This window comes from Necator americanus, chromosome V (genome assembly GCF_031761385.1).
Source record: "Necator americanus strain Aroian chromosome V, whole genome shotgun sequence".
Lineage (NCBI taxonomy): Eukaryota > Metazoa > Nematoda > Chromadorea > Rhabditida > Ancylostomatidae > Necator > Necator americanus.
This window is the reverse complement of record NC_087375.1, coordinates 12,140,049-12,159,189: the sequence shown is the minus strand read 5'-3', so window position 1 is coordinate 12,159,189 and position 19,141 is coordinate 12,140,049. Positions and strand designations below refer to the sequence as shown.

Sequence of the window (19,141 nt, the reverse complement as noted above, 5' to 3'; positions counted from 1 at the left end):
TATTTGATTGTTGTTTTGTCTTATCTTCAAATATAAAAAACAACTAAAGAAAAAGGCAAAGTAGTAATTTTACATAACAGAAAATTGTGTGCAGTTAGCAGTGCTAGAAGCAAAAAGGTCATACAAAAATCCTTTGCAAATTCTATGTGGAAAAACATTCTTAATCACCGAATTCAATCAGTTTTCGAGTTGAAAGGAGGTTCTTCGATCAAATTTTGAACACTTCCGAAACTTGGGAACAATAGCTGTGGTGCGAAGTGTTCGCAATTATCTGTACTCTACCATATGCAACTATCATCACACTTTTAAAACGATCTACTCACATCAGAGATCATATACCTCAAATTGAATTTATCCGAGACTAGTCAGCTACAAACAATATTTTGAAAATAATGTTTTGGCAGTGGATTCTGAGAGTTTTACTAAGGCTCGATCGGTAGGGCACACTTCCTCAAATACCCAGAAAAAAAAAGAAGAGAAGAAAGAAAGAAAAATTGATTGTAGATTGCCGTTTTTCCTTCATTTTCTGGCAAAGAATCACCTCTGTAATGCGCTGGTGTTCAACTGTTGTTTAATGATGGACAGGGATACTGTAACACTCTGTCGTAGACTGTATGCTGCTGTAACGTCGAAGAAGATTCATACATCACCGAAAGTCAGTAAAACTCACTGATTATTTTATTATTCAAAATGTAGGTGTACACATCAAAACGACGGCATACAGTTATGGAATTTGTCTGTGGAATTCACAGCTGCAGGATTAATGTCGATATCTGTGCATAGAGAGCAAGACACTCCTTTGCAGCTGAACTTCGGTGCCACACAGGTGAATTCGATTCCAGTTGTAGTCTTAATTAGATAAGCATCATAAAATATACATATATATATATACACTGGCGAGAATCTTATCCGCGAGTATCTCAGATACGGCTTATAGCGAGATTCTCCTAAATGACTATTTATACAAAGGCAGGGTTAAAATTTAATCTATTTAAAAGATATGTTGAAGTGTTTGTAAAGTAAAGCTACTGATAATTTGTTCACAAAAGCAATATCTTTAGAAGTAACACCTTTGAAACTCCTCAGAATTCAATTATGGAGGAGATTACCAGTAATTCTTCGAAATCGTGCGTTCCTACAAATGTTTCCACAGAAACACTGTGGTTGCTCGTGGGAAAGCGAGATATCCAGTAGTCGGTTTAAAGGCATCACCCCACGAGTTTGAGGTGGTATGGATTTCAGGTGGAGTATTCGTATACAGGATCGTAGATTAAGCAGGAGGGAGTGATTCCGTCCACTTCTTCCTAATTGCCGTAAAAAACGTCCCGGAAAATACGGCACCGAGAGTTCCGGCGCGCTATTTTCTGCAAGGAGTTCGATTGGAGGGCGCCAGCCTTGTGCACGCGCCGCTTCTTCAGGACCGTTTTTCACGGCAATTAGGAAGAAATGGACGAATCACCCACCTCTCCATAATCTACGATCCCGTATACGAACACTCCACCTGGAATTCGTACCACCTCAGATTCGTGGGACAATGCCTTTAGGATACGTGATCAAGAACAAATGGTTCGATTGATGCCATCGGTTCAATGAATTAGGATAATGGTAATGATGAAATCAACGAGAAGAGGAGGAATCTTGGCTTAGCATTGGTTTAGGCCCGAAGTGTGTAGCAGTTATCCATCGACCTCCTAATTTCAGGAAAAACTATGTTATTTTCAAAGAGTCAGGCATAAAAAATACCTTAGTTGCATTGGGGGATTTTGGGTTCATTTTAACTGGAGTTTTGAGCTTTTATTGTCTGTCTGGTCTACACTGCCTCTGTTTGAGGTAACGACTTATTGCGCTCAGTGCAATGCAAGTACGGCAGTTTACTTGATCTCCTACGCTTGATCTCATTATCGAAACGCGTTATTGTCTAGCAGAAAAGTGGATGCTAGCAAATCTCACTTCGTAACCGATAGTTACAGTAACTCAGAAATGCCTCTACTTCTTCTTGTACATATTCGGATCGGAACTACTCACCGCAGCTCTTTTCACTCGTAGTGGGAATGCATTGATCACTGCTAGCACGTTCCCATTGACGCATAACATGTTGTCGATTGGGATCACCGGCGAAACAGACCCTTTTCCACTAAAACTGATGGAATAAGTTACGACAAATATTGGGATCCGAGAAAAAAAAACCTTACAAGGGAAACAGAGAACAACATAGTTGTAGTTTTCTAGGGGATATTATAATTCTCTCTACCTCTTGGGCTTCACCATTACGCGTAGAATGTTGTTCTGAACCGTCCACTCGATATCGTACTCCGCAAATCCCATAGAAATCATCTTCTCTTTCAGTTTTTGGAGGCGAGGGTTCACCTGTCGCTCTATTGCCTCAACTATCTGGAAAAATTCGTGCAAAATAAAGGAAAAGTATCATCGACCTTATTTATGACTTCTACCTTCTTTGGTATTTCACTGTTGGCCTTGGATGTTACCATTTTTTGCACTTTTTTCCTGAGGAAGTTTAATTTTCTTAAATTATCAGTGAAATCCACGCGTACATTTGAATTCATTGAGACAGTCGGGACGAATTTGAAGTCGTTCCATTTCAATATTAAATCGAGATTCGCATTTTCAGACTTCCCCCTAAATTGAAAACTTTCACTCCTTAGGTTGTAACCACGTGAATTTAGTCAACGAGTAGCAGTAGGGCACAACAGTCGGCAATAGTTTCAACTTACTTGACATGCCCGCTCATTCTAGCGAGACGCACCCACTTCCCAAATATCTTCTTTCCAATTTCTAGTCTTCCCCTCACACTGGCGTGAAACTGCACATCCTTCATCTAAACTTGTGTTCTTACACTATCACATCCTTTTGAGTATTCACAAGAAAATCTATCCAGAAAAAAAAGTCTAGAAAATATTCTGCTCACGCTGAGATGAACACCATTGCTCATGTCCTGGAAAGAAACGCCAGACTTCGGCAATGAGAAATGTTCGACTCTGCCATCCCAGATACGATACTTTAACAAGCCCTTCTGAATAAATGTTAGCTATAGGTTCACAAATCTGCTTCAAGAGTTCTTGCACCTTCGAAATCATCTAACATATTATACATCAACTTATTCTTTTATTTTTGTCTGTTGAAATTTACGTTCAACCGGATTCGCTAACCTTCGTTCTCTTCAAATGAATTCTTTTTTGTCTGGGATCACTTTGACAGTTCTTTTAATCCAGGCCTAGATTAGCTAGTGGATTAGAACTGGATGCTGTTGATGGAACCGCCTCTAGAGTTGCTAATATGCTCTTTTTTTCGATCACACCAATTACTGCACGAATTTGAGGTGGTACGGATTTCAGGTGGAGTATTCGCATGCGGGATAGTAGATTATGGAGAGCGGTTGATTCCGTCCATTTCTTCCTAATTGCCATAAAAAACGGCCCGGAAGATGCGGCGCCGCACAAGGCTGGCGGGCTTCAGTCGAACTCCTTGTAGAAAATAGTGCGCCAAAACGCCCGATTAGGAAGAAATTACGACAATTAGGAAGAAATGGACGGAATCACCTTCCTCTTCATAATGTACTATCCCTTATAGGAATACTCCACCTGAAATCTGCACCACCTCAGATTCGTGGTGTGGTGCCTTTAAATTACTGCGGCCGCACCGCGACAACATGCGGAACAACAAATTTGGTAGGGATTAGTATATTGATGCGATTCAGCATATCATTCACACTGTTCCAAAATTTTTAGCCTTTCTGCGAGATCATTCAAAACCCATTCTATAATCTGTAATCATATCATGTAAGTTCATTTATTGACGTAGTTCTCTGAATGATGGAAATCTTCCCAACTGCCATCACTAGCTGCTTTTTGGGCTGATTGGATCAATTTCCCTTTTAATAAAGACTAGGAAAGGAATTCAGAGAAAAATATTTCAGTTTTTCTTCCATATTGAAATGTTTAGATTCATGCGAATGATTCATACCTTTCCGCTGAACTCAGGAAATGTGATTGATTTTATCGTATCACTGATAATGTTCGCTTTTGTTTCGAGAAGATTCCATAGTTTTGGCGATACAGTCAAGATCAGCGGTTCGTTAGCGTCGATCTTCCTGTGCTCTTCACATCTTCAAAGAGAACATTTATATAAGCATGATTCTCAAATAGGTAATAATATATTTAAATTCAGTGAGGTAATTGAGGAGGTAATTTGCGCCTTCCGACCATTTTTCCGTTTTCCCAGCAATTTAGTACGGCTATTTAGTAATGAAATCAATATAGAAGGGCTGAACAAATACCACTCCCATCCACTTTTGGAAGCTTTCTTTTAAATTAACCCTTCGAAGCAAAGGACGTCGAAAACCACTCACCCAACTGCGCTAAATGAGAAGGTAACCAACAGCAGTATAATTACAAGCATCGCTCCGGGAACTGAGACGTGTCACTAACTTGACGAATTTATACGTTACGTTAGGAAGGAAGTGTGACCCATTCGTACCCTGGAAGTGAAGAAGTCCTGAGAACTATTCAAACATTGCTGACTACTTGTTAATCTGAGTATATGATAGTGATAGATTCACCCAGTAGTGTACGAATGCAGTCTAAGTGATGGAAGTGTTTGCCAAAAATGTTCTGATGAGTCACCAATTGCACTTTCAATAAATCCCGGCATAATGATGATTCAGTATTTTTTCTTCTGTGTTGGGAGGGAACGCGAAAACGTTGTAAACCCTTATTTCTGACCAGCGAGTTTGCCTACTTTAGCGCCCAAAAGGGCGAGATCGAACGCGATTTATCCGCTCATTCGCCCAACAAAGGAAATCATATCTTTATCTCATAGTTAGAGGTGGAGATGTCTTCGTAGGATTAAGGTGAAGTACGTTTAGAATTAAGAAATAGGTAAACTCTTAACGTACATGCGTGGAGGCTCAAATATTCAGTATGTGTTTTTGGTTGGATTTTTACAACTTTTTCAGAATGAAGATGACTCAACGCTTGTCTGCTCGGTTATACACCTTTTATTAATATACCAGTCTGAACGGCGGAATCTCAGACTTTTAAATGTGTTAGCTTCGCTCGTACAGCTGTAGTTGTTTCTTCTAAAGAAAAGTTCATTGAGTGTACAGAAGTTTTTAGCTAATCATTGGGACCATTACTTAGAAAATAGGTGATGCTTCTGAAACTGCACGAAGATCGGTATTATAACGGAACAATAATAAACAATAAGAGAAACAGGAAAAGTGCAATACATTGGAATATTCATCTCTGCTTCCCATCTAGTCGTTATTTTCATTGCGCGTGAGATAAAAACCTCAAATGTCAATTAGTTACCACGGAACAAGTAACAAAAAAGGCAGAAATATTCCTCTTTTTTAAATTTTATGTAGAGATGTTCCTCGAGAAAATTGAGAGCCTGAAAACCCAATTAATGGCCTTTAATATACTTATAGCATTGTAGAGTCCGGCTTCGGAATATGCTAGTTTTTATCAGCTTTTTTTTATGATTACATGCACGAAGAATCAAAAAGGATACAATCCCAATAAAAATTGTAGGAGCGAAACATAGAAAACCTCCTTCTGATCCCTACTATTCATGATCAAAACACAGCTTCATGGTAATCTTGTCAAGAATCCAAGCGTAGTAGAGTTTCCAACGTAAATTGTAATGCGAAACGAGTGGAACTAACTTTAGCAGTGGAGCCAAATGTTTCATGTAACCGCAATCTTGGTCGAGAAGTTGAGAACATCGTGGCTCATCGCTGAAGACGGTTGACACTGCAAACCGGAACTACTTTTTTGCTTCCAACGTCTGCAAAAAGTGGTTTGTGGTCAGTCCTCAGCGTGAAATGTCCTCCATGGATAAAACAATGGAACCTCAGCACGGCGAAAATAAGAGAGAGTGCGCCCTTTTCAATCCAACTTTAGTTCTTCTGCGGTTGTGCCAGCCATCGGTTTACGTGATAAATGACCTTCTCGCATCCTTCTGAAAAGGGATGTGAGAGGGTTGCTCACTCCCATAATTTGAAGCATCAGCAAAAACGATGATTGGGAGACTTGGGTCGAAGTGGGTCAAGAGGAGATCCGAGCTTAGCATTGCCTTAATCTTGTCGAAGGAAGACTGGCACGCCGGTGTCTATGTGTAGACAACATCCTTTTTCGTAAGTGTTCAAAAGCGCATAGATTGTGGATATCCTTGAGGAGTAGAAATTGATGAGTCCCAGAAAAGAGCGAAGTAGACTGACGTCTTTCGGAGCGGGCATCTTCTGGATAGCTTTGATCTTTTCTGGATGGGGCGTGGTTCTTGCGCGTTGATGACGAAAGTTAGGTGATCTCCGTCTCCAGAAATGCATTTGTCGAGTCGTAAGAGGAGTCCGTAGTCTTGAATCCGCTTGAATACGACGTCTAGTCGAGCATTGTCCAATATGTCGTCGAAATAGGCGGCAGTTTCATCTCTTCCAAGAATATACCAGGAGGTGGTTTCACTCGTGGAAGTGGAAGTCTATTGTAGCGGCGCTGTCCACAGTGCGTGTTGGTAGTGAGTAGCTGCTTTGTGACGTCATTCACTTCCAATTGGAGATTGATCTATTTTTCGTTTGAACGGCTACGATGGAAGCTGGTCATTCCCATTCTTACTATCTTCCCATCAATCTGTACTCTACGATAGATGCGGGTTGCAGCGACGTCAGCATGCGTTGAAGTGATGGTGACGCTGTTGGCATATTTCCGCTTCTTATTCTTGTAGCTCGGAAATTCTTGCAGAATCCTCGCTTGTGTCCAGAGCGTCTGCAGTCGTGGCACGTCTTGTTCACGAATGTGCAGTCTCTAGATCAGTGATTGGCTCCGCACCAAAAGCAAGGTGACGACGCCACACGAATTCGACTCTTTTGAGAATCCACGAAGTTGACGTCCGGTAGACTTTCTCTTTCGATGGAGTGCGGCATCCTGACGAGGTCGAGAAAGTGCTGAACTTGGGCATCAAGCTCCTTTAGCGTGGTTTGAAGGCTGTCCTCTCCTCAAGATGTTGCAGTCTCAACGAGGAGGAATAGCAGTTTTCATTTGAAAACTGCGTTGGCCTCTCCATAGATTTCGCACTCGCCAATATCCAATCAAATATCCTTCTGACCTGTTTACCGTGCTCGACGTGAGTTAAAGGCATCACTCCACGAATCTGAGGTGGTACGGATTTCAGGTGGAGTATTCGTATACGGGATGGGAGACTATGGAGAGGGGGGTGATTCTGTCTATTTCTTTCTAATTGCCGTAAAAAACGGCCTGGAAGATACGGCTTCAGGCGTTCTGGCGCACTTTTTTTCTACAAAGAGTTCGACTGGACCGCGCCAGCCTTGTGCGGCGCCGCATCTTCCAGGCCGTTTTTTTACGCCAATTAGCAAGAAATGGACGGAATCACCTCCCTCTTCATAGTCTCCCATCCCTTATACGAATACTCCACCTGAACTCTGCACCACCACACATTCGTGGGGTGATGCCTTTAAGGAGCACAATACACGCATTCATCTGTTGGTTTGAAAGTGATTCCCTGAAAACTGTCCAAAAAGCCCTTCTCCGTCAGAAATCACACTTCACTACAATCTTATCCAGTGGAATGTTAACGATGGGGTACAAGTAATCGAAATCGAGTCGGTATGCCCTCCAGTTGAATTCTCTGAAAATGTTTAATGTTGTTTTCGCATGTCAAACATTCTCAATCGCGAATTTTCGCCACAGCGTGCATTTATGCGGTTATAGCACTTGCAGTCTTCTTCCCGTTTGAGGTGCTTTTCTCTGAAACTTTGTTTCAATGCAATAACCAAACTTTTACGCAGAGTTCCACAGGATTTGTGTGGGAGATCAAAGAGCAGGAAACGGATTTTTTCTTTTAGCCTCACTCTGCCTATCTATGAAAGGAATTGAAGCATGTCAAGATCTGGATGTGTTGGAGCTACGCACCGAAATCTGTGCAAACGCTGACAAGAAGAAACGAAACTTGCATTTTCGACATGATTCAAGTTGTGAAGATGTAAATATTCCAACGCAAATCCTGGTTCCAGGGACGAAAGGTAGGGGGTTCCTCAATGAAGTACTATCGGAATGGAAACGTCTCTAGCTAAAATGCGAGAAGCAGACGCTCATGTTCACTCTGCACACAGTCCAGGAACAAGTACGAGAGAAGAAGGAGAAGAAGAAAGCAGAAGCGAAGCGCTGTCCGCGATCCGGGAGCTGCAAAGGCTAGAAATTTGCGATCGTTAACGCTCCAGCTCTACATCCAGAACTTGCTCAGAGAAATGAATTTCTAGGAGTGACGTAGTGCGTAGAAAGCTGTGGAGAGCTAGATTGTGACTGCTTCTTGCACAGCAGCGGGCACCCATTCTATCGCCTCGACGATGCGCCATTCAGTGAAATCGTTAATGAAATATTTGAAATAAGATGGAAAGAGGAGGTAGCACAGAAGGTGTAGCAGCCGTGACCGAACCCGAGGAAGGAGCAGTTGAACAGGTTATGCTGATACTCAAGCCAGCCATTTTCCAAGAAATGGACCTCATGAAGATTATACTAAATTCGGTTACGGTAACCCCAAACCTCAGCGTTGCAGAAGTCCTTCGTTGCAAACGACAACAGTACACGCATTTTCTTTGCTGCTATGTGTGCTGCTTGCGGATGCATGATATTTCACTCATATTTTGAATGGAAGAATGTGTGCGAGAGCTGTTGTTGTTTTTTTTTGCAGAATTCTAAATATTCCATGCACTGGAGTGATCATTAATGTAAAGATGTCTTAATCGTTGGATCTCATCATCGGCTTCGATAAACTTTATGTACTGTGTCTTTTGCTTTCGGAAGTGTTAATTGTTGGGGCAGCAGTGATATATCACTCTGTGGAGTTTAGAAATATTTCAAGAAGAGGAAGCAAGCAGAGGAAGCGAAGCATTCCTTTGGATGAATTGGCATAAATTCCATTATTTCAGGGTGTGAGGATGAACAGGCAGAAACGTTAGCGCGAAATAAGGTTTTTGCCAAATCGTGTGCAATTCATCCGTGAAATCGTTAAGAAGAAGTTTGTAAGCGGTCTGCGGAAATGATTTTATTTTAAAAACTTTAAAGGTTTGTAACACGTTAAACGTTAGAGAAAGAGAAATTAAGAGCTTTTACGCCCATACGAATGTAAGATTAACTAGTCAAAAGATAGCTTTTTTCGATATCATTTTAAAATGTAACTCATCCAGAACTCAGACTGTACATTCCTTTTTCTTTTCGATTATAATGCAGTGAATGCGACACTTATGGAATCAATTGGGGCGCCGAACTTCGCGATAACATCGAGCAAATGTGTGAATGTCTTTAGAAAAGCGGAATATCATTGATAGGAACACATCAGCATCATTCTTGCGGACTGAATAGCAGAATAAAAGCCCGAAACAGTACTTTCTTTCAACAGCTATGCTTGTATTTCCTTTGCTATGGGTCGTCTTTGCACTTATTCCCGTGACGTTAGTTTGTTTTCATATTTATTGTGTGCAACTAGAATGTTGTCCCCAAGAAATTCGAAGTAAATCCTTATTACTCGTAACCTTTGCATTTGATCTTAAAAAAGGAGCGTGATTTTACCATATCCGGTGATAGGTGGTAACCACACTCCATAAGACCGACATAGACTCAGATGTACCTGGACCAAAAGAACGTCCGCAACAGTGCTGGATTGTTATGATCCACACTGCCTTGAACCAAGCTGAGATGCACCCGGATCAAGCGCACGACCAAGCGAAGCTGCCAAAGTCGTCATCTAGTCAGAAAAGAAGAATCGGACGCTAAACGCAAAAAAAAGTTGAAGAAGAAGGTGATAAAACAGCAGTGGGAAGCTAACAATTATGTGCGGCAGCAAATTCTTTCCTGGATATCATAAGTACTCTCTATAAAAGAAACGTTGGCGTAAGAATACAAATACATCATGAAAACGCTGGGCGGTGGAGGTTCTGAAAAAATTTATAGGATTTGGAGAAACTATCTCTGGTATCGTTCTGGTAGGTATAGCAGTTTTAGATTTTTCAATTTTTCACAACATACCAGTAACTCATTCGATTTATTTTTGTCTACGTTTTGTATGTTTGACGGGGATACAAAATGGGTGGGAGTCAACAACATTTCATGTACTGTGTGACATTGCAGAAGATGGTCTGACTGTTAGTTGTTGTTGTTTCCGTCAAACCAACTAGTAATTCGTGGAAGGGATTCTTGCAAAACTTTGCAACACAACATGAAGAAACTCTCGCCTTAGAAAAACAGTTGAAATGGAGTGCATTGTTCGTACATACTACACGTGTCTGAAGTAACTTGAACTCTGAAAGCACATCATTCTCAAAAATTTTGTCGTGAACAAGTAAGAGTGCATCTCTAAGATACGAAGATGACGACACTCTTTTCAACGATCCGCTGACGGTGACTGTTACGCCGAAGATTTGGGATTTGCTGGACACGAAATCGAAGCTGATCTCAAAAATTGTCAAATCAATCCGATTTCCTGAAATATCTAAAGAGGCGAGCTCTTTGCCCTTTCTTTCCTTATTTTCTTTCACTTTCCGACTTATTTTTACCTAATTGCAATTAATGACAGGGTAAATTGCTGGATTACAACTTATGGGATGGTTACATCGAACAACTTTCAATATCAAAAGATGGAGTTTCTTTTGAAGATATCGACAATGGTGTCCACCTGCATGTATGACTCTTTACAACCAAATATGACATTCAAAAATTCCTATTGAAAAATCTTTTCAGATTGAGAACATCAATTTTAGAGTCGTTACCAAAGCAAAAGTGAGAGTAGGTTTTATGCTTGCCAAAGTCGGTGCAAGTGGCAAAATATGGTGGGTTTGGCCTATTCATTACTAAATCACTGTTTAATTTTTTTTTTCCTCTTAGGAGACACCACTTTATACCAGATACCATTTTCCGCCTGAATTCTTAATTTCGCGTCTTTTGCCAGGGCAGCCATACATATGCTACTAGTACACAACACAAAGTCTGCGATAGACAGATAGGAGTACGGTAAAGCGGCTCCGAGGCTTTTCCATGAATGCCTCCGAGGAAGTATCCAGTGAATATGCACGAGGAGATACCAACATCTCTCGACGAAGCCACACTCCAGTCGTTCATGGAGGCACAGACAATTATCCTAGACGTTCTCTTGGCTATAGAGATGCAGAGGGCTACATCTATGTGGAAAAATAAAGAGAAGAATTTATAGTTAGGGTTGTCGAAATTGCTGAATCAAATAGAGCCACTAGGAGAATAACTACATAATTAGGAGATCATTTAAGGTAGTTGAAGTTAAAGTTAGTGTCGGGCGTTGATCGATCCGCTTGGAATCCACCCCCCACGTTCACTTCAAATCGGAATCGTTTTAGTTTTACGAACATGTAACTGGCCTATGCAATGACTTGCGGTGGCTAGCCGATGTGTCAAGTCAGTGTTTTTATCCTCCCAGACAAGTCTGGTACCAATTTATTGACCCCGAAGGGATGAAGGGTTAGGGTGAGCATTAGGGCGGATTAGAACCTCCGATCGATAGACGGCGGAACCTCTAACCACTACACTGCACCCGCCCATATATAAAGTAGTACGATATTTAAAAGCTATGCATTTAATGCTACAAAGTTGTGTGGTGCTCCAATAAGAGTGAAGGAACGAATCTTGTCTATCACCCTCATAAAGTTTGGATATATTCAGATAAGCTCTTTTTCTTCCTGAAGGTCAGAGATACAGAACGTCTCAAACAGCAGTTTACCATTCATACGACCAGTTTAACCACGGACATAAAAAACTAGGACCTGCGTTTTTTGGGTTTTTGGCGAAAAATTACAGTGACGTCTGCATAGTGAACTCTACGATTGATGATGATTGATGACTCTATATTGATGTGAAAGCTACGATTACGTTCTTCGACTATTATTTAGATCAATTTACTGCAGGATGGACGCCGTAGACGGCAAACTCGACCTTAAGCTTAAATGGAATGACTTCGAATTTCTTCCTACAGTTGAAACGGAGGCAACTCTTCATTTTAATTTCACCAATTCTTTGAAATCTGCAAATCTTTTCAAGAAGAATATTCAAAAATATGCAGAAAAGGCGGTCAGCGTAATTTTGCCGGAAGCAGTAAGAAGTTAATATTGTATGAGTTGGAGGTTCAAGTAATAATTTTTGTTTCACCTAGATTGTTGGCTTCATAAAGCAGAGTGTTAACCCTCGACTAAAGAAATTGAAAAAAATAGTCGTTGGTTTGGGGTTGTCTCAGTTCGGCGTTCAATGGGCCGTGCAGAACAATACACTTCGTGTAGCTGTCAGACCGAAAAGGTATGGAACTACCGCTTAAAATTGCTTTACGTTGTTCAAAATTTGACCGGCTAAGGATGTAGTTATGTCACGAAGCCCAATCTTTTCCATCCTTCGCTTTCATGTTCACTTTTTGAGTGGTATGGAAAACGTGAGACCAATCCATTCATCCAACAAAATGATCTGTGTGAGTAGCGGTATTCTTGCTGTGCTGCAAATTTATATAGGAGAATCAAATGTGGTGAGTTTAGCCCGAACTGCAGGTCGAATGTGGAGTATTGGGAGGGAACAGAGTGGAGAGATGCTCATATGATTGGCTCATTTAAACGCATCACTCCGCGAATCTGAGGTGACATGGATTTCCGATAGCTAAAGACTATACGGGGTCGTAGATTGCAGAAGCGGGAGGAATAACGCTCATTTCTTCCTAATTCGCGTAAAAAACGGCCCAGAAGATGCGGCTCGTGCACAAACCTGGCGCGCTCCAATACTACGTGCCTCATACTCGTCGTATAAAAGAGCGTCCCGAAACGCTCAAAGATTTTTTTTTGGAGCGCGCCGCATCTTCCGGGCCGTTTTTTTTTTAACGGAAATTAGGAAGAAATGAACGTTATCCCACCCGTTTCTCCGGTCTATAACCCTGTATAGTCTTTAAAAGGATAAAGGATAAAGTCACTGGCGTCTCAATCCACTCGGGATGCGCCAACGCGTTTTACTGGAATTCGTAATCGTTGAGGTTTTGGAACGCGTGTTGGCCTATGCAGTGACTTGCAGGCGCCAGCCGTCGATCAAGTCAGTGTTTTTATCCTCCCAGACAAGTCTGGTACCAATTTATTGACCCCGGAGGGATGAAAGGCTTGGCTTGCACTAGGGCGGTTTCAAACCCTCGACCGTGTGGCTACAACGGACCTCTAACCGAGTCTTTAGCAATCGGAAATCTGTGCCACCCCAAATTCTTGGGATGACCGCTTAAACACGTTAGTGAAAATGTGAATTATCGCATAGCATTGTCCTTAATATTCTTTGAAAACCATACCATACAAGATAAATAAATAAAACAATACAGAAATATAAGAAAGCTAAGAGAAAGAGAATAAATATATGGGAAGGGGATGTGATCCTACAGCAGAGCAACGTGAAGCTATAAGGAGACGAAAGTGAGTGCTTGTCCCTGAGGAGAGAAAGCGAAGAGCATGGATTGTCATCAATGTTTTATATGTACGCGCACTCCTCAAACAACTTGTCCAGCTATTCATTAAGGATGAGAACTGTGCGCTTTAAATGAGCCAATCATTACTGTTTTCTTCGCATTCATTTTCTTTCGGCACAACCCAAACACTTCCCGTCTTAGTCTCTCCGCTCGATCACACTCCTATTGAATTCGTCTAATTTTCACTATTTCAGTCACTGTTCGACGGCAGAATGAGCTTCATGGCACCTGAAGGTTCTTGCACATCCTCCTCCTGTTCCTATTGTGCTGATTTGGATGTGAATTTAAACGCAACAAAAGCAGATGGTACACAGAGCGAATTGAGTAACTGTGTACCTCCAAAAAGATAGAAGCCCAAACAAGAATAAAACTTGCTGTTCTTATAAATTGGTTGTGATGTTGCTTAAAGGCATCACCCCACGAAGCAGGAGTGGTACGGATTTCCGGTGAAGTATTCGTATACGGGATCGTAGATTATTGAGAGAAGGGTGATTCCGTGCATTTCTTTCTAATTGCCGTAGACAACGGCCCAGAAGATACGGCTTCGAGCATTGCGGCGCACTATTTTCTAAGAAGGAGTTCGATTGGAGCGCGCCAGTCTTATGCACGCGCCGCATCTTTCGGGCCGTTTTTTTACGGCAATTAGGAAGAAATGGACCACTCTCCACTATCTACTAACCCGTATACGAATACTCCACCTGAAAGCCGTGCCACCTCAGATTCGTGGGGTAATGCCTTTAACTGCAGTAATCGGTGTGATCGAAAAGAAAGAGCATGGTAGCAACTTTAGAGGCGGTTCCATCAACAACATCTAATTGTAATCTACTAGCTAATATAGGCCAGGATTAAAAGAACTATCAAAGTGATCTCAGACAAAACAAGTATTCAGTTCAAGAGCCCTTAATGCAGTGTGCGGTATCTATCAAAGAGTCGAAATGTCCGACTAGGTAGTTAGCACCGTCGTTTGTACGAAAAACCTTTGAACGTTAGAAGATTGGCCCCTTTTGCTGAATAAGCATAACTCCACTGACTTAGTGATTGAAACCTTGCCAAAACAGTCTCATGCAGGTTTCAAATTGGCGAATCGTAACGCTGCAAACAGAAGAGGCGTAACAGTTTGCAGACATGGGCACAATTGCCATACTGATAGGATCGATTGTGCAGCGGTTCAATTTGCTAGATTATGAGTACGTGTAGTAAATGCTCACCTCTTTATCATCGCACTTCCTTTTTGACTCATGCTTTAGAAACCTCGGCACTTCCTAAACAGGGAGATAGTGTGTTCGGCGCCACTGAATGCTCAGTCGAGAGACTCAGAGTATCGCTCACGAGAGACTAAGAGTATCGCCTTCATACAAGTGAGAGAAGGTTAGAAGTTCCCTTCCACGTCAGCGAAGAATAGAAAAAGATTAGAGACGTTGCCACTTTTACCAACGGAAGTAAAACAAGGTGGACCGGACACATGCGGCATTCAACGACAACAGTAAGCCCTTAAAGGCAGCATACCACGATTTTGGCGTGGTGAGAAAGGTTAGAGATGGGCTTGTAGATTGCGAGATCTGGGGTAGCTCCGCTCCTCTCTCCTTAGTCGTCGTAAGAAGGGCGTAGAAGACGCCGTTTTCCACGACGATTTCAGATGCAACGCACCACCTTTTTGTGCACGTCGCATCAAAGGACGAGCGGTTAAGATCAGTAATTTCTCTTCACCAGCCTATTCAAGTGAAATCAATGGATAATGAGAGGACCAGAACGTATACATGGAGGAGGGTTCTAACATATCTCGTAAGAAATTAAGCGGCTCTCACGCTGTTTTTAACTACGATTAGCGAGAGATGAACAGGAACACCCCGGATCCCGAAATCTAAAACACCATGTCAAACTTTACGCACGAATTTCGCACCACGTCGAATTTGTGGTATGCTGCCTTTAAACGACGAATTCGATGTTCTTCGTGTCCCTCGTGAAAGGAAAAACCATTGGGCGCCTCTCGTACTCGATCGGGGCGGGAGTTACTGGTCCTGCAAATAAATAAATATACATATACACATATATATGTCAATGAACTCACTGAATCGTTGGCCAAGAGTGAGGAATTGTAACATCCTCATGTTCTGTTCAACTAAAAAAAATATAGAATCATCATCATGCCGAGGTTTATTGAATGTGTAATTGGTGACTCATCACATCATTTTTGACAAGCAGTTCCATCACTTGGACTACTATTCACGTTCCATCACTTGGACTCTATTCATGCACTGCTGGGTGAATATACCACCATCATATCACTCAAACTAGCAAGTAATCAGCAATAATTAAGTAGTTCTCAGGACTTCTTCACAGGTACAAAGGGGTCGCAACGTAACGTATAAATTCGTCAAGTTAGTAACACGTCTCTGTTTCCGGACGATGCTTGTTAATATACTGCTCTTCGCTACCTTCTCATTTAACGCAGTTGGGTGAGTGGTTTTCGACGTCCTTTCGAAGAGCTAATTTAAAGGAAAGCTTCCAAAAGTGGATGGAAACGCTATTTTTTCAGTCCTTTCATACTGATAACGATTGTCCCGCCGGACTGTTGTCCACCGCTCGCCTTTTTTTGGGAACTCTATTTTCGTGAAGAAAGATCATCGTCAGTGGACATGGGAATCGTGTGGAGATCGACCATTGGCTTTTTGTTTTTGTCGATTTGGGAGCCTTCAAGTTGAACTTCTCCGTCCTCGCAGTAGGCGTTCTTCATGAACTGTGTCTTCTCTCTATTTATTCGCAGTCCTATTTTCTTCCTTGCTTCGCTCAATTCGTTGAGCATCGTTTCTGCTTCATTGGTACTGCTCGAAAAGAGAACGATGTCGTCAGCGAAACGAAGGTTCGAGAGAAATCTTCAACTAACATGTATGCCCCTTTCTTCCCAGGAAAGTGATTTCATTATCCATTGCACTGCAGCCGTGAACAGCTTCGGCGATATAGTATCGCCTTATCGTGCCCCCTTTCCAATGGGCGTGGTGAGGGAGCGGTGAAAAAGTTGTATCTTCGTGGTGCATCGATCGTAGCAGTTGGCCAATGTCCTCACATACGAAGCGTCCACATCTTGATCGATCAACGCTAACAGTATTGCATTCGTTTCTACGCCGTCGAAGGACTTCTCATAGTCCACGAAGGTTAGAACAAGGGGCAGGCGGTATTCCCGGCAAACCTCTATGATCCTCGAAGCGGTCTAGATGTGGTCCAAGCAGCTGAACCCCTGACAGAATCCAGCTTGTTTTTGAGGCTGAGCTTCATCCAGCGTCCTAGATATGCGCGTTAGGATTATCTTGGTGAATACTTTGTATAACACGCTCAGCAAGCATATCGAAATGTAGTTCCGAAGGTCCTCTCGGTCAGCTTTCCTATAGATTCTTCAGGTGAAATCAGGTTCGGGGCTGTGCCAGATTTCATGCTCTTGATAGCGACTCGTACTTCCGAAGGAAGAATTAGTGGTGGAGCTTCACCAGTGGGGATGATCGGGCTTGACACAGGAGTTGATGAACGGAAAAGGTTCGAGTAGAACCTCTCCGTAATAATTACCATCTCACGACGAGAAGAGGTGCAAGTCCCATCTTCGCTCAGCTAGGCTGCTAGCGGAATATTGTATTCGCGGAGATCCCTGCGGCACTTCTTTAGACTCGTCCTTCTTTGTGCTGTTTCCAGAAGCTTCTTCTGCCTGTATTTCCAAAGATCCTCCTGCAACGCTTTTTTGCAGCTAGTGTTTGCTATTAACCGCTCAATGTGCAGCCTGCAGATCAAGCCTCGAAGCCCTTCTTCTTTCCAACAATTCCTTGGTGTTCTTCGAAATTCGATCCAAGTTTGTCGTGCGCGGCTTCGAGGTACGCTCAGCACAGGCTCGTAATCTTCTGAGCAGCATCTCGTAGTCCACGTTTGGGTCCTCCTCGATGTGCCAGTCACCTTGCGACAAGGAGTCCCCAAGTACGCAATCGTCGTAGACGACTTCTTTTCTCCTTCGTTGCTGATAGCAGATTTTCTTTTCCATCGTGTGGCTAAGTCGTGTTTTCGCACAAAGGAAGCAGTGATCAGAACCACTACAAAAAGATGGTACTACTGAGACGTGAAGCAGACGCCACCTCCGGTTGGTGAGTATGTGGTCGATCTCCACACGATTCCCATGTCCACTGACGATGATCTTTCTTCACGAAAATAGAAATCCCAAAAAAAAAAGGCGAGCGGTGGACAACAGTCCGGCGGAACAATCGTTATCAGTATGAAAAGACTGAAAAAATAGCGTTTCCATCCACTTTTGGAAGCTTTCTTTTAAATTAGCTCTTCGAAAGGACGTCGAAAACCACTCACCCAACTGCGTTAAATGAGAAGGTAGCGAAGAGCAGTATATTAACAAGCATCGTCCGGAAACAGAGACGTGTTACTAACTTGACGAATTTATACGTTACGTTGCGACCCCTTTGTACCTGTAAAGAAGTCCTGAGAACTACTTAATTGCTGATTACTTGCTAGTTTGAGTGATATGGTGGTGGTATATTCACCCAGCAGTGCATGAATAGAGTCCAAGTGATGGAACGTGAATAGTAGTCCAAGTGATGGAACTGCTTGTCAAAAATGATGTGATGAGTCACCAATTACACATTCAATAAACCTCGGCATGATGATGATTCTGTATTTTTTTTAGTTGAACAGAACACGAGGTTGTTACAATTCCTCACTCTTGGCCAACGATTCAGTGAGCTCATTGACATATATATGTGTATATATATTTATTTATTTATTTGCAGGACCAATAACTCCCGCCCCGATCGAGTACGAGAGGCGCCCAATGGTTTTTCCTTTCACGAGGGACACGAAGAACATCGAATTCGTCGTTTAAAGGCAGCATACTACAAATTCGACGTGGTGCGAAATTCGTGCGTAAAGTTTGACATGGTGTTTGAGATTTCGGGATCCGGGGTGTTCCTGTTCATCTCTCGCTAATCGTAGTTAAAAACAGCGTGAGAGCCGCTTAATTTCTTACGAGATATGTTAGAGCCCTCCTCCATGTATACGTTCTGGTCCTCTCATTATCCATTGATTTCACTTAAATAGGCTGGTGAAGAGACATTACTGATCTTAACCGCTCGTCCTTTGATGCGACGTGCACAAAAAGGTGGCGCGTTGCAACTGAAATCGTCGTGGAAAACGGCGTCTTCCACGCCCTTTTTACGACGACTAAGGAGAGAGGAGCGGAGCTACCCCAGATCTCGCAATCTACAACCCCATCTCTAACCTTTCTCACCACGCCAAAATCGTGGTATGCTGCCTTTAAGGGCTTACTGTTGTCGTTGAATGCCGCATGTGTCCGGCCCACCTTGTTTTACTTCCGTTGGTAAAAGTGGCAACGTCTCTAATCTTCTTCTATTCTTCGCTGACGTGGAAGGGAACTTCTAACCTTCTCTCACTTGTATGAAGGCGATACTCTTAGAATGAGTCTCTCGACTGAGCATTCAGTGGCGCCGAACACACTATCTCCCTGTTTAGGAAGTGCCGAGGTTTCTAAAGCATGAGTCAAAAAGGAAGTGCGATGATAAAGAGGTGAGCATTTACTACACGTAGTCATAATCTAGCAAATTGA

At 42.4% G+C, this 19,141-nt stretch overlaps 4 protein-coding genes across 5 annotated transcripts; 2 read left to right on the top strand and 2 right to left on the bottom strand.

Moving 5' to 3' along the window:
- Window positions 1-705: 705 nt before the first annotated feature.
- Window positions 706-4,416, bottom strand: RB195_013627 (uncharacterized protein; the record flags this gene model as incomplete). Of its 2 annotated transcripts, none has more annotated exons than XM_064203539.1 (8): window positions 706-849; window positions 2,026-2,140; window positions 2,252-2,391; window positions 2,451-2,637; window positions 2,733-2,836; window positions 2,927-3,031; window positions 3,982-4,123; window positions 4,367-4,416. In XM_064203539.1, 8 exons carry the CDS (start codon window positions 4,414-4,416, stop codon window positions 706-708), a joined length of 987 nt encoding a protein of 328 aa, XP_064059419.1. The 2 variants fall into 2 exon arrangements, with proteins under 2 accessions (XP_064059419.1, XP_064059420.1); XM_064203538.1 differs by having other exon boundaries at window positions 2,026-2,134.
- Window positions 4,417-7,893: 3,477 nt separating this feature from the next.
- RB195_013626 (uncharacterized protein) lies at window positions 7,894-8,243 on the top strand (the record flags this gene model as incomplete). The annotated part of the gene is made up of 2 exons (XM_064203537.1): window positions 7,894-8,053; window positions 8,101-8,243. The coding sequence occupies 2 exons, from the start codon at window positions 7,894-7,896 to the stop codon at window positions 8,241-8,243; spliced, it is 303 nt and encodes a 100-aa protein (XP_064059418.1).
- Window positions 8,244-9,431: 1,188 nt separating this feature from the next.
- RB195_013625 (uncharacterized protein) lies at window positions 9,432-13,883 on the top strand (the record flags this gene model as incomplete). Its single annotated transcript, XM_064203536.1, has 8 exons — window positions 9,432-9,481; window positions 10,388-10,526; window positions 10,603-10,707; window positions 10,767-10,855; window positions 11,960-12,146; window positions 12,205-12,344; window positions 12,462-12,564; window positions 13,728-13,883. 8 exons carry the CDS (start codon window positions 9,432-9,434, stop codon window positions 13,881-13,883), a joined length of 969 nt encoding a protein of 322 aa, XP_064059417.1.
- A 3,404-nt stretch (window positions 13,884-17,287) lies between these two features.
- On the bottom strand, window positions 17,288-17,554 carry RB195_013624 (uncharacterized protein; the record flags this gene model as incomplete). The annotated part of the gene is made up of 1 exon (XM_064203535.1): window positions 17,288-17,554. The coding sequence occupies one exon, from the start codon at window positions 17,552-17,554 to the stop codon at window positions 17,288-17,290; it is 267 nt and encodes an 88-aa protein (XP_064059416.1).
- Between the last annotated feature and the right edge of the window lie 1,587 nt (window positions 17,555-19,141).